This window comes from Rhopalosiphum maidis, chromosome 1 (genome assembly GCF_003676215.2).
Source record: "Rhopalosiphum maidis isolate BTI-1 chromosome 1, ASM367621v3, whole genome shotgun sequence".
NCBI lineage: Eukaryota > Metazoa > Arthropoda > Insecta > Hemiptera > Aphididae > Rhopalosiphum > Rhopalosiphum maidis.
This window is the reverse complement of record NC_040877.1, coordinates 92045407-92057874: the sequence shown is the minus strand read 5'-3', so window position 1 is coordinate 92057874 and position 12468 is coordinate 92045407. Positions and strand designations below refer to the sequence as shown.

The 12468-nt window shown below is 29.0% G+C and overlaps 3 protein-coding genes across 3 annotated transcripts; all 3 read left to right on the top strand.

Annotated features, from left to right (window-relative positions):
* Positions 1-286: 286 nt before the first annotated feature.
* Positions 287-2374, top strand: LOC113547849 (c-Myc-binding protein homolog). The gene is made up of 3 exons (XM_026948386.1): positions 287-316; positions 848-999; positions 2152-2374. The coding sequence occupies exons 1-3, from the start codon at positions 287-289 to the stop codon at positions 2372-2374; spliced, it is 405 nt and encodes a 134-aa protein (XP_026804187.1).
* Positions 2375-6728: 4354 nt separating this feature from the next.
* Positions 6729-8079, top strand: LOC113547838 (E3 SUMO-protein ligase KIAA1586-like). The gene is made up of 2 exons (XM_026948374.1): positions 6729-7971; positions 8063-8079. Exons 1-2 carry the CDS (start codon positions 6729-6731, stop codon positions 8077-8079), a joined length of 1260 nt encoding a protein of 419 aa, XP_026804175.1.
* A 38-nt stretch (positions 8080-8117) lies between these two features.
* Positions 8118-9067, top strand: LOC113549435 (E3 SUMO-protein ligase KIAA1586-like). Its single transcript, XM_026950731.1, has 2 exons — positions 8118-8446; positions 8544-9067. Exons 1-2 carry the CDS (start codon positions 8165-8167, stop codon positions 8973-8975), a joined length of 714 nt encoding a protein of 237 aa, XP_026806532.1. The 5' UTR covers positions 8118-8164; the 3' UTR covers positions 8976-9067.
* The last annotated feature ends 3401 nt before the right edge of the window (positions 9068-12468 follow it).

Below are 12468 nucleotides of genomic sequence, written 5' to 3'. Positions count from 1 at the left end.
TAACTTATCTTCGCTCTCATAAAAGTCGTATAACATTTGGTATTATTTCTGTTCAACCAATTTATGATTTTGTAAATGTTTTATATTTTCTGGTTTGATTTTATTTAAAACAATAACCATGAGAATCATTTAATAAACTATAAATAAAACATATAAAATAATAAACATCATTCGATATTCAATGATTTATTTGATGTGAATTTTATTGATAATAGTATACAAATATTTTAAACGCTTCAGCTGGACTAGCTATTATAGAGATCAACAATAAATTGTTTATTTTATCATGGCTGGAAATAATTCTACTGAGCAACATGTATGTACAAAAATATACGGTATAAATTTATTATAGTTTAGGTTTCTCAATATATATATATATCAGGATTGCAGAATTATAATAACTTTATTTATCATATTTTTCTAACCTTAAATTTTATTTATAAATGTAAAATGTTTTTAAAAAACAAATTAAATATAATAACATAATGATATTAATATTTATGAGATATCACCAACATGTTCTTTAAATATAGAAACAAGTTAATAAACTAATTTATTATAATAAGTATGTTTACAAATATAAAAAAATAATTATTATTATTATTACGTTGTATTGCCTATACTTTAAGAAGTTCTGGATTTTTTGACATTTATTTTGTAAATATAACTTTACACTTTTGAGAATTTACTTATTGATTCCAAAAATTATCTGTGATAACATATAGGCATCTACTAATAATAAATATTTTCTGTTTCAAAATATGTCTAATATGATTTATATTTAAGTGCCTATATACCTATATAGTACTTATAACAAATTGACTAATTATTTAATTTTTCTCCTAAGTCTAAAAAACAGAATCAAACTTGCTGTCATCCAATCAGTATAGTAACTGATGAATTTACAAATTATTTAGAAAAAACTGGAGTTATTGCTAAAGTAACTGCTGTGTTAAAGTTGTTGTACGAAATGAATGAAAAACCGGTTGACCCTCTCGAGTATTTATAACAAATTTCTTAATGACACGTATAATGTTTATTGTTTATTTCAATAATTTATAACATCAAAATTATGTTCTGTAATAACACAAAATATGATATTATTTAATTTATAATGTTCTATAGGAAATTAAAATGTTGAGAGGTTAAATTGATTAAAAACTGAAAGTAAATATTCCAGACTATCTGTCTGTGGTGTTAATTAATTAAATTCATAAATTTTTATTAATTATACAAATTATACTTTTATTCTACATTGATTCAAACTTTAAACCTTGAAAACTGATCATCAGAACTTATTTTTTACTTATTAGTTGTTTTACCTGCTGAACTATATAAACTTTGGTAGGTTAAATCGTAAAACCTGCCATAACTTGGCCGTTTAAACAATGAGGCAAGTGAAGTTTATAAAATATTTTACCTAGGTGTGTTGATATTTGAATTATTTAAATAAAGGTTATATACACATGTAGATACTATAGTTGTTATATTTTATTCATTAAACGTTTTACCATTATACAATCATAATAATAACATATTATAATTTTTCTCTGATAAATTTAAAAATACTACAAGTAAATATAGGATTTAAGGATTTTAGATTGTATTAAAGAACTATTACCTAGATTATATAGTTTTAGAGAAATACGAGTTTTTTTGGTTATCAGATTTTCGAATTTTTATAATCTTAAGATGTTCAAGCAATACTTTAAAAATTAAATTTAAATATTACTTAAATTAAGTATTATTTTTAATTTCCCAATTCAAAATTTTGAAAATAAAACAATAAAACCTATAGAAGCCTGCCGATTTTTGAATAAGCCATGGGGCATTTAATATATTGGTTTTAATTTCAATACTTTTTAAAAATAATAATACTTAACGATGAAACGTAAAAAGGAAAATTACTATTCTTTAAGACTCTATGTATCTTACTATTATAGCGATATAATATACATAGTATGTATTTTAGCTTTTTTTATATTATTAAATAACAAATTTTGTTCATATACCTCTAATAAAAATAAATATTAGTCTTTTATCATTTACAGCTAAAAATAATTTATAAACCTAGTTCTAAGTGAAATGTTACAACTTCAAATATATAATACCTACCTATGTGACACTAAATATATACACTATTTTAAATAGATTTATACGTATGAATATGACTGAAGTTGTCCCAGAAAAGGTAGAGTTAACAAAGTTAGAAGAAGAGTATGATGACGTGATGCAACAGATTGCCATACTTCAACAAGAGAACATGAGCATGATGAACAAATTAAAGGAATTAGAAAGAAATGAAACGAATTCCGAAGAAAATAGTGTAATTATTGATTTAAGTAATGATATGAATAGTCACGAAAATGCTTAAAATATAGACTTCTATTTTTATATTTTAGTACTTATTATAACTTATGTTTTTTTTAAGATAGAAATAAAATAATATGAACATTTATAAAAATATTTAAAAGATTAAGATACAATATATCTTTGACTTTCAGTTTCTACATAGCGTGATAAAATATGCTATTCGATTTTTGCGTTATATAGTGTTATAATACTAGGTGTACATTTTTTTTCTTAATAAGTTGGTACCTTACACGTGTAAAAAAGAACTTGTTAAATTCATATAAATATCAAAATATAGTAATTTAAAAATATACAATAATCTGTAGTTATAATAATATAATTATAGTTGAATAAAGAAAAAAATTATTTTGTTGGAAGGAAAACTTATAATTATGAACCTAATATTTATACTTATTCAATATGGTAATTAGACTTTATACCAAAAAAAGTAACGCATCCTTAATGTATAATTACAAATAAATTAAAAGTATATTTAAATCTTTCCATAGCTTTATAACATAAAATTACTCAACAAGCATCATTCTAGTTAATATTTTATTCAATAAATTAAATAGTAGGTATCTAGTTATATAGGATACTTCGTACTTTCACTTCAAGAAATTAACTTTACGGTTAATTTCAAATATTAATTATGCACTCATAATATTATACCTACCTACATAATAATATATAGCTATTATAATTATTTTACAATAAACGGTTTTATTTTTTTGAGCAGAAAAAAATGTATTCAAATTTAACATATTAAATAGGGAAATTATCGCTTGCTAGAAATCAATCGATGATCGTATTTTAGAAATATAGTTTTCTTAAATTTTTACTGTGGAAAATTATCATTTGAAAAGAGCTAGTATAATTGTAGTTATTTTTTCATAAATTATTGATAATTTTCGTACTCCTGACCTAATTGTTTTTTGAATTTATATAATAATTTATCATTATGGGTATATAAAAATGACAGTCACTGATGTGAGCGAGTTAATTTGTATTTATTTATTTTTAATTCGTCATTTATCAACTATATAGTGCCTATTACTTCACAGAACTACAGAAGAGAAGATTAAAAGTATTCGTTTTTAGATAAAATAAATGTTTGTTGATTAATACTTAATAGTGATATAATTAGCTCATATGTAGAATGAATAAAATATTAAAAAAAATTAAAAATTATAATTTATTTATGACATTCTATTAATTTAATATTTAATTTTCAACGTAATATTCTTTGTAAAAAAGTAATAGGTATTTATACATTGTATAATACTTATAGATTTTATTCTTCTTATAAATTAATAATTTAGTAACAATTGTTTGAATTTTCATATTAAGTAAGTAATATAATTATACAATCGTATTAATAAGTATGTATTTATCGCTTAATTCAATAATTATTAATACCTCTATTTTAAATTATATTTAATTTTAATAATATGTTATCAGTTTATCATTAACTAATTGTCTAAAAAATAATATTTAATACAATACAAAGTTGGGGAAATGAATTAAAAGTACTTCGGTACATCAAGTCACTAATATTTTACTTATTTTATTAAGTTCTTAAACTTTGGATAAAATGCTATAAGCATTTATAATATAATATATGAATAAAAGTAAATACCTAAGTATAGTATTTAGTTAACAATTTATTATTTGATAATAATACATTACAATAATTTATATATTTATAAAATCATAATTTATATACAGAAGTATATTCCAATTTCTAATTTACTACAATTGTAATATATCAATAAACTATTGATACATTAATTAAAATCCGTCGTATCCTACAACTCTACAAGTCACAATATTATAGCTATTAATTTAAAAATCTAGTTAATAAAATAAAAACTCCGATCGCTTTCTCACATTAAATTACATCCATAGTTTTAAGTTGTAACAATTAAATGATTTATATAGTCATAATCATTTATATTACTTATGTACTCCGTTCTTTGAAAAAAAAAAAAAAATGATGTTCACTGATTGTACAGTTTTTAACACGCTAAGTATAGATATTTATAGTAACATTAAATTTATTACATTATTACTATATTGAATCATTAAAATAATATAATATGTTAATAAGTTATATACCTCATATACCTATATAATATGTGCTTCTCGGATCAGTCATAATCTGTACACAGTACTCGTATCACTAGGTATGTATCAATGGGTAAAATATTATGCATGAATATAGAATGAACTTTTAACTACGTGCAAGTTATAGGCTTAAACACGATAATCGTTATCGCACCAATGATTATGATTATTACATAGGTATACGTCTATCATAATAAAAGGGAAAAGGCCGAAAAATGAACTGCTGTAAGAGGCACGTGCAATGGCGCGGGATAGACGGCGTCGATATTAATATAATTATTAAAAAAAAAATATGTATATAATATACAATTTCGACTTACCGACGGGTTGGCCATACATCTGCGCATCGGGTCCGCGGAATTCCGGTACGTCGGCGAATAACGGCCGGGAAAACACGGTCCGGTGGCTGTGATGGGCAACGGCGGTTTGCCGGCCATCATTTTCTCCGATCCATACATCATGGTCATCATACCATTTGCGGCAATGCAGTCGCACGCGACGACGCGTTATTCTATACGGTTAACGGCGTGGGCGTAGAGCGTGCAACCGCAGGCAGGAACCTGTGTAATAGGCCGCGATCCGGACGGGAACACGTGCGATTTTTAAACAAGGTATTTATATGCAGTTTTTTTTCAAAACTCGTCGTGTCGGTATAACAATAACTATATATCACTGTATGTGTTATCCGTAACCCATTATCGTAGATTTCTGGACGAGCGGCAACATCGCAATGCCGATATTATATTATTAAACAAAATATTATTGTTCGTAGATTACAGTTTATGTTTATTATCGCGGAAATATAGATAATATAATAGTGTATTATTGTGGGTGTACAATAGGTGTGGATTTCCGTCGTTTTTCCGACCACGTGACGGGTGAGCAGTGATGATCGACGCAGAGCGTGTGCAATACGTTCGCGCGTAGTCGTGCGTGTGTGTGTTGGCGAGTTCGCGTGTAAACCCAATAATAACCGACCGCGGTGTATCGCTCGTATCGCCCGACGGTCTGCGCGTCCGGCGGCACTGTGTATGTGCGTCGTCCGCGGCGGCGGCGGTGGCGGCGCGGCAGCGGTCGTGGTGGTGGTGGTCGTCGTCGTCGTCGTCGTCGCGGGGTCGGCACCGCCGTCGGCCGCCGTCGTCGCGCCGTGGGCTGGATCGTCGCGTCGCGGGGCGGGCGCGCGTGCGCCGCTGCGTATCGGTGGTGACGCCATGGCGCCGCGCGCTCGCCTGGCCCCCGGCCCCCGACCCGGCAGAGCGCACGCGTCGACCCGCCACGCCAGACGCCGCCGCTGCCGCCGCCTCGCCGACAGCCGGGGTCAAAACGTAAATATGATTTCGGCGTGCCCGCGCATAATGCACACTGATGGGTGTTTTAAACTTAACTACCCCACTACCCCCATCCCGCAGATGCCGATCATCCCTTCCCGCGGCACTCCGACCACCGTCGTTTCGCATCCCCCTCCCCATCCCTCCACCACCGCCACCACAACCAAACGTCGACGACTACACTACAATATATATATATATGTATTTATATTATAATATACGTTTATATATATATATACATACAACAGCGTTCGTCCCTTAACTGCGCGGCGATATTCTTCTCCGCCCCCCTCATACCCGCCAACCGTTGGCGATGGTTATATACACAATATACACATCGGGAGCGCGCGTGCGCGAGCGTTCTAATTAACTGCGCGTGATAGGTATTATATATATATATATATATACAGGGGTGTTCCCATAGGGTATACTACATATACGCCGTATACTCTCAAGATATTTTGTCAGAAATATGGGTATACTGCGTATACTCTCAAATTATATACAAAAAAAAACTGGTTTTGGTTACTCAGAAAATGCTACGAAAGTCAATTATTATTTATGACGCTGATAACGGAAATATGACACTTATATCTTACAACTATTATTAGATTCTCAGAAAACAAGAAACGAACTATCGCGTTAGATGATGGAAATGCGTCTGACTCTGAACACGATTAATTTAATCAGTACATCCGTTACCGCCGACTTGTAACATTTTATTATTTTTATAAATCGATTGTGCGTTGTGTGATCTACCGTTTGTGTTTACCGTGAATAAGTTCTTAATTCTTTTATTAATTATTATTTACTAACGTATTCATTTTATTTGAGCAGTTTTATTAATTTATTTAATTGAGTTTAATTAACTATCCTAATCTGTTTTACTGTATAAAGTGTTATTTAAATTTTTATCAAAATATGAGTTCGAATTTTAAACGTGAAAGCGGAACACTTGATAGTTTTTTTATGCCCCGAGAAAAAAAACCTAAAAATGCGACTAATACTGCCATTTGTGCTACTAGTTCACACGAGCTAGTGATGCCCAATGAAGATAATTTTGTTAGTGATAGTCAAATCGATAATCAAATACAAGATGTATGGGATACTTCCAAAATTTGGCCTGCATTATGGACAAAAGAACAGGTAATAGAGTTTCAAAAGAAAAACTCATGGTTAAGTAGCAAAAATGGGAAACTAGGATGTAATAATTGCATTCAAGCTAAAAATAGTATCAATTTTCAAAAATCTAACATCGATAGCAAAGTTCGAATTTCTTCTGAGTGGGTAGGCTTTGAAATCATAGCTGCTGGGTGTAATCGTACAAATCAACTGGCTTCATTAAGAAATAAAATTAAACAACATTCAGAAAGCAAAGCTCATGTGTTAGCTGAAAACATATTGAAAAAAAGCTCAGACAAAGTATTAGATAAAATGTTCGAACGTATATCTGAAGTAGAGATTGATTCCAATACGCGACTTTTTAGAACTGTATATTGCTTGGCAAAAAATCACCGTCCCTTTAAACAGTTTGAAGAACTTGTTCAATTACAACAAATCAATGGATTGGACATGGGATCTTCCTTACATAGCAGAATAACTGCCACTCGAATGGTAAACGTCATTGCAAAGGAGATGCGCAAACGACTTATTTTACGCCTTATACAGTCGAATTCGAAATTTACCATAATGATTGACGAATCAACAACGCTGAGTACCAAATGTACACTAATTTTGTATATTTCATCATATTTTGACGTAGAATCGCCGGTTGTAGCATTCTTAGACCTGATTGACTTAGATAGACAAGATGCTGAAACTATCGAAAAATCTATTTGGTTAAGTTTAGAATGTAATGGGATATCAACATCGTTTGCATTAAACAACTGGATTGCTTTTGCCAGTGACGGAGCAAGTGTAATGACGGGTAAGAAAGCTGGAGTTGCTACTAAACTACGCGAAAAAATTCCGAATCTATTTACCTGGCATTGTTTATGTCATCGCCTCGAACTCTCAGTACATGACGTAATAAAAGATTGTACTGGAGTCTCTCGTTTCCAAAGTCTAATGGACAAACTCTACGCTTACTATCATCAAAGTCCTAAAAATTCAATGGGTTTAGATAAATCTTGTGTTGAAGTAGGCATTGAAATGAAAAAAATAGGTCGTGTTTTGAATGTACGCTGGTCTGCAAGCAGTTTTCGAACTATAAAAGCCATATGGAATAATTATCCGGGAATATATTTACATGTTAGTAAAACACATGATGTGACATCAAATGGCATAAAAAAAAAATTAGAATCCTCTTCTTTTTGGAGGAACTTGGACTTTTTTACGATGTTCTTTCTGAGCTTGCAATGTTATCTTGTATATTACAGTCCAGAAAAACAACTCTAATGCGTGCCCAGTCGGAGATAAATAGAACGATTAGAATTTTAGAAAGTCTGAAAGCTGAACCTGGGGAAAAAGAAAAGGAAATTATAGAAGCTATTCAGAAAGGAATTAACAAAGGTGTCAATATTACAATGACAAAATCAGGAGGGATTAACAGGTTACAATTTTTGCAAAATTTAGTAGACAGAATGCGTCAACGCTTATTTGATGACTCAAAAAATAAAACAATGCTAGAAGACATTCAGGTAAAGAAAAAAACTATTATTTTGATAATTTATTTCAATATTTTGATTATTTAAACAGAATAAATGAATATTTAATAAATCGTCTTTTATTTTATAGGTAATTGATGAAGTGTTCAAAGTAGCAATTAATGATGCAAAGGGAGAAGATGAAGTTAAAAGAGTATCACGGACATTAGGTTTTTCTGAATTTGAAAGTGTAGTTGACTTCCGTTCAAGAAATGTTTTTTCTAGTTTCATGAAAGCATTAAATATACTCCCAACTTCAACAGCTGATTGTGAACGAGGGTTTTCCGATATGAATTTGACAATAACTGATTTAAGGACTAGCTTAAACATTGAAAATGTGTCAGATTTGATGTTCATCTCTATCAATGGCCCTTCAATTGCAGATTTTAATCCTAGACCTTATATTAAAATTTGGTTAAGAGATCACCGTTCTGCCGTTTCCACTCCTAGAGGTAAAGAAAGAAAAGAAATAGACGACGAAAATAAGATGCAGAAATTATTTTTTAACAATTTATTTAATTAAATTTTTTAGTATTTGTATATTTTCATATTTTATTGACTTATAAAGGTAATTTCAAGCTTTTTTTAAAAGTTTGATTTTTTTTTTCATATTTTTAACACATCCTTTATAATTATAGACCACAGTAAAAATATTTGTATATTATTAAATATTCATGTTTATTACTTTTATTTTAAAAAGATTTATGAGTATTTTTAAATACTTAAAAAAAGGTTCTATTTGTATCATTCTACCCTCCCTTGTTTAAATCATGGATCTTCACCTTGACTAGAGTCTTAGTATACTCTCAAAAAAAATATTGGGAACACCTCTGTATATATATACACACACACAGTGTATTACTGTTTAGGTAGGGTAGGTACGTGCCGCGTCCCGAACTTTTACCGACGAATTATATTACAAAAGTACTTATACACTCTATTCCGTCGGCTTACAGTTACAGGTACCTATACGAAATATGCGTATATGGTAATAAGTGTATATAGGTATATGTATATATTGTATATAGGTAACTGCGGGTATTATACTACACTTCCGTGTACAAAATCTGCCGCAACTCGACGATGACGGCTATACGGGCGCGCCTACATGTTTTGCCTTAATGATAATTTATCGGTTTTATTATGTTTATCGACATAGAGTGAGAGAGAGACGTCTGCACCGCCGCCACAGCTCAGCTATTACGAGAATATTATTTTACCTACGGGGCATCACGATATAATAATAATAATAATAATAACATAAGCCCTACTGCAACAGACGGATGAAATAGTACACGTGCGAGATCGCGGGTGTAATGGGAGTATATATTATTATAAATTATAATCTTAACATATAGGTATAGTCTTAATCTTTATCGTCAAGCAGTATGTTTAAAGTAAAAACCGATATACGATATACAGGAAGCAGACTGCTTATACGCTATTAAGTGCTTATGCATTTTAGAAAATTAATATATCAAGATAATTTCGAATAGAAAATCTATAATATCAATTTTATTAACATATTACTGAGATTGTTAAATTTATTTTATGTAATGAAAATTAAGTCTCGAAGGTGTCAAAGTGCGCTACCAATAGATACATGAAAATATGCTAGAACGAGCGTGGCGCAACTTCATACCCGATTAGAAAACGCCACCTGGAAAAACAGACGTCACCTGCAAGACGTAATTTTCAATACTTAAAATAAATGTTATAACCTCATGAACATTTAAAAAAAGTAAATTACATTTTTTCTATGTACCTATATACTTTAGTGTTCATATATGAACGGTGTTATTTCATGATATATCTAAGCAATTTATACACTAACCAAATAAAGACATAAACCACATAATTTTTAATTTTACTAAATAGTCTAAAACATCTTCCTTTATTGTTCAACTACATTTGGAAGTAGTTATAAAATAAAATGAGATTTCTGCAGCGTATGAACTAGTTGGTGAGGTTTTTTTTTGTGATCGATAACAAGCTAGTACGATGATTATTTTATTTAATAATAAACACTAATAACAATGATACACATTACCAAAATAGTACTTCAGCACTTCTGTATAACTAATATAACCAATATAACTAATGTATCTTGCCTTTTATTCAAAATTACCATTATATTTAAGAATTGTGCATTGTGTATTTCAAAATGTCACCAAAGTCAATCTTGTAATATTTAATAAATATATAGTATTCCATTATAGTCTATGTTCAAATGTATCCAGTTAAAAAAATAATATCATTTTTTAAATATAAAATATTATGAACAATTAATTATACTATGCATAGAAATTATTTTATTTTGTATATGATTATATTTTGATATTGAAGTATTCATACATAAATTTTCAATTTAGGTATGTATAATTTTGTTCTTTATAAATGTATGTGAAAAATATTTAAAATATAAAATATATTATTATTCCTAAACGTAATCAATATTTTTCGTTATCAAAATAAAGATTTTAAACATAATCTTAAATAATTAGTTAATGAAGTGGATAGTTTAACTATTCTCGATTTAGGAATTTTATCAACAATTTTAACTAAAGCAGTTAATTGAACTATAAACTAACAAATATCATACTTTAACGGTTAAATGCATATGGTTTCAGTCTTTCAGAACACTTTTGGAGCTGAATAACACTATAGATAACCATAATTCAACGAGAAAAACAAACACGGAAATTTATCAAAACATATTTCAAATAATATATGAATCTATCAAGAATCAAATATAATAAACCGTCAGGTTCACCTGTTTAAAAATTATTACAAAAAAAAAAAGTCTGTTGTTGATGTATTGAAAATCATATTCATCGAAATATTTATCTGGTTTCTTGCTAACATTTTCTAATAATATTTTTGATAGACATATAATATATTCTGAGATGTAAAAGATTTTATGCAATTTTTTAAATTGATTGAGTAAATTAAATGATTTGTAAATAATAAAAAATGTTGGAATTCAATCTGCTGCATAGTAGATTTTTAATGCATACCTGTCTTGTCAGGACAGGTAGATATCTACTGTAATGATTGTATTGCATTTGAATTCACAGTATCCATTACATTATTACAAATTTGTTTAATTCAAATTCACTGTGTCCATTATAACAAATATGTCAGCCTCTGTTTCTAAAGATGTATTATAATTTATATTTATTACAGTACGTAATATTTTAGCTAAATTATACATATTTTCGCAAAAACATCATATGATATATTATTTAATAATTAATAATTATTATATTATATCAGATATTTTTGTTATTTACTTATAACCGTAGGGCTAGGATTTATATGCAACAGTATATTTTTTTACGATCTCTGATTATTATTTTTGTCAATAATTTCGCCTCATAATGAGTTAAATGGTGATTTTTTTTTATCTGGCATATTTTTCCAAAATATGCATATTAATTATTTCATATATATTGTAATAAATGAAAAGATGGAATTAAATTTAACCCTTTTATACTTAACAACTTCTTATTAATAATGTTTTAAAAAATTATTACAAATTTAAAAAACATTGTAATTACATGCAGCGTGAACTTTCTCTCGTTTTTCAAAATGTCTTGATGACCATATTTATATACCAAAGAAGCAATTCACGCCGCGCTCTATGATACATCAGTATTATCTTATAAGTAAGGCTAGGATTTAAATGAAATAAAAAGTTGTAAAATATGCATTAAATTTATATATGCCAAAAAAAAATATATATATACTTATATATACACTCAATAAAAAATTTAATACGTATTAAAATAAATAAAATATTATTTTTAACTATTAATAACGCTATTCAAATGTATTACACGAAACAATTACATGGTGTTTTATTAAATTTTCAAAACTGAACGATCATCTGTTAGACCTTAATATGTTCTCTACAATGTGTAACTCCGTTCAACATAATTTTCGCATATCTAAATTTTCCCTGAAGTTAGATTTGACTATTTGAGAAATCTTATCCAGATTAGTGCCAATGTGCC

Excerpts from the sequence above, each read along its gene's own strand:
- LOC113549435 (XM_026950731.1), top strand. The coding sequence starts at position 8,165 with ATGTTATCTTGTATATTACAGTCCAGAAAAACAACTCTAATGCGTGCC. Across the intron at positions 8,447-8,543 it reads CAATGCTAGAAGACATTCAG|GTAATTGATGAAGTGTTCAA; the intron begins GTAAAGAAAAAA and ends TTTATTTTATAG.
- LOC113547838 (XM_026948374.1), top strand. The coding sequence starts at position 6,729 with ATGAGTTCGAATTTTAAACGTGAAAGCGGAACACTTGATAGTTTTTTT.
- LOC113547849 (XM_026948386.1), top strand. The coding sequence starts at position 287 with ATGGCTGGAAATAATTCTACTGAGCAACAT. Across the intron at positions 317-847 it reads ATAATTCTACTGAGCAACAT|TCTAAAAAACAGAATCAAAC; the intron begins GTATGTACAAAA and ends TTTTCTCCTAAG. Across the intron at positions 1,000-2,151 it reads AAACCGGTTGACCCTCTCGA|ATTTATACGTATGAATATGA; the intron begins GTATTTATAACA and ends TATTTTAAATAG.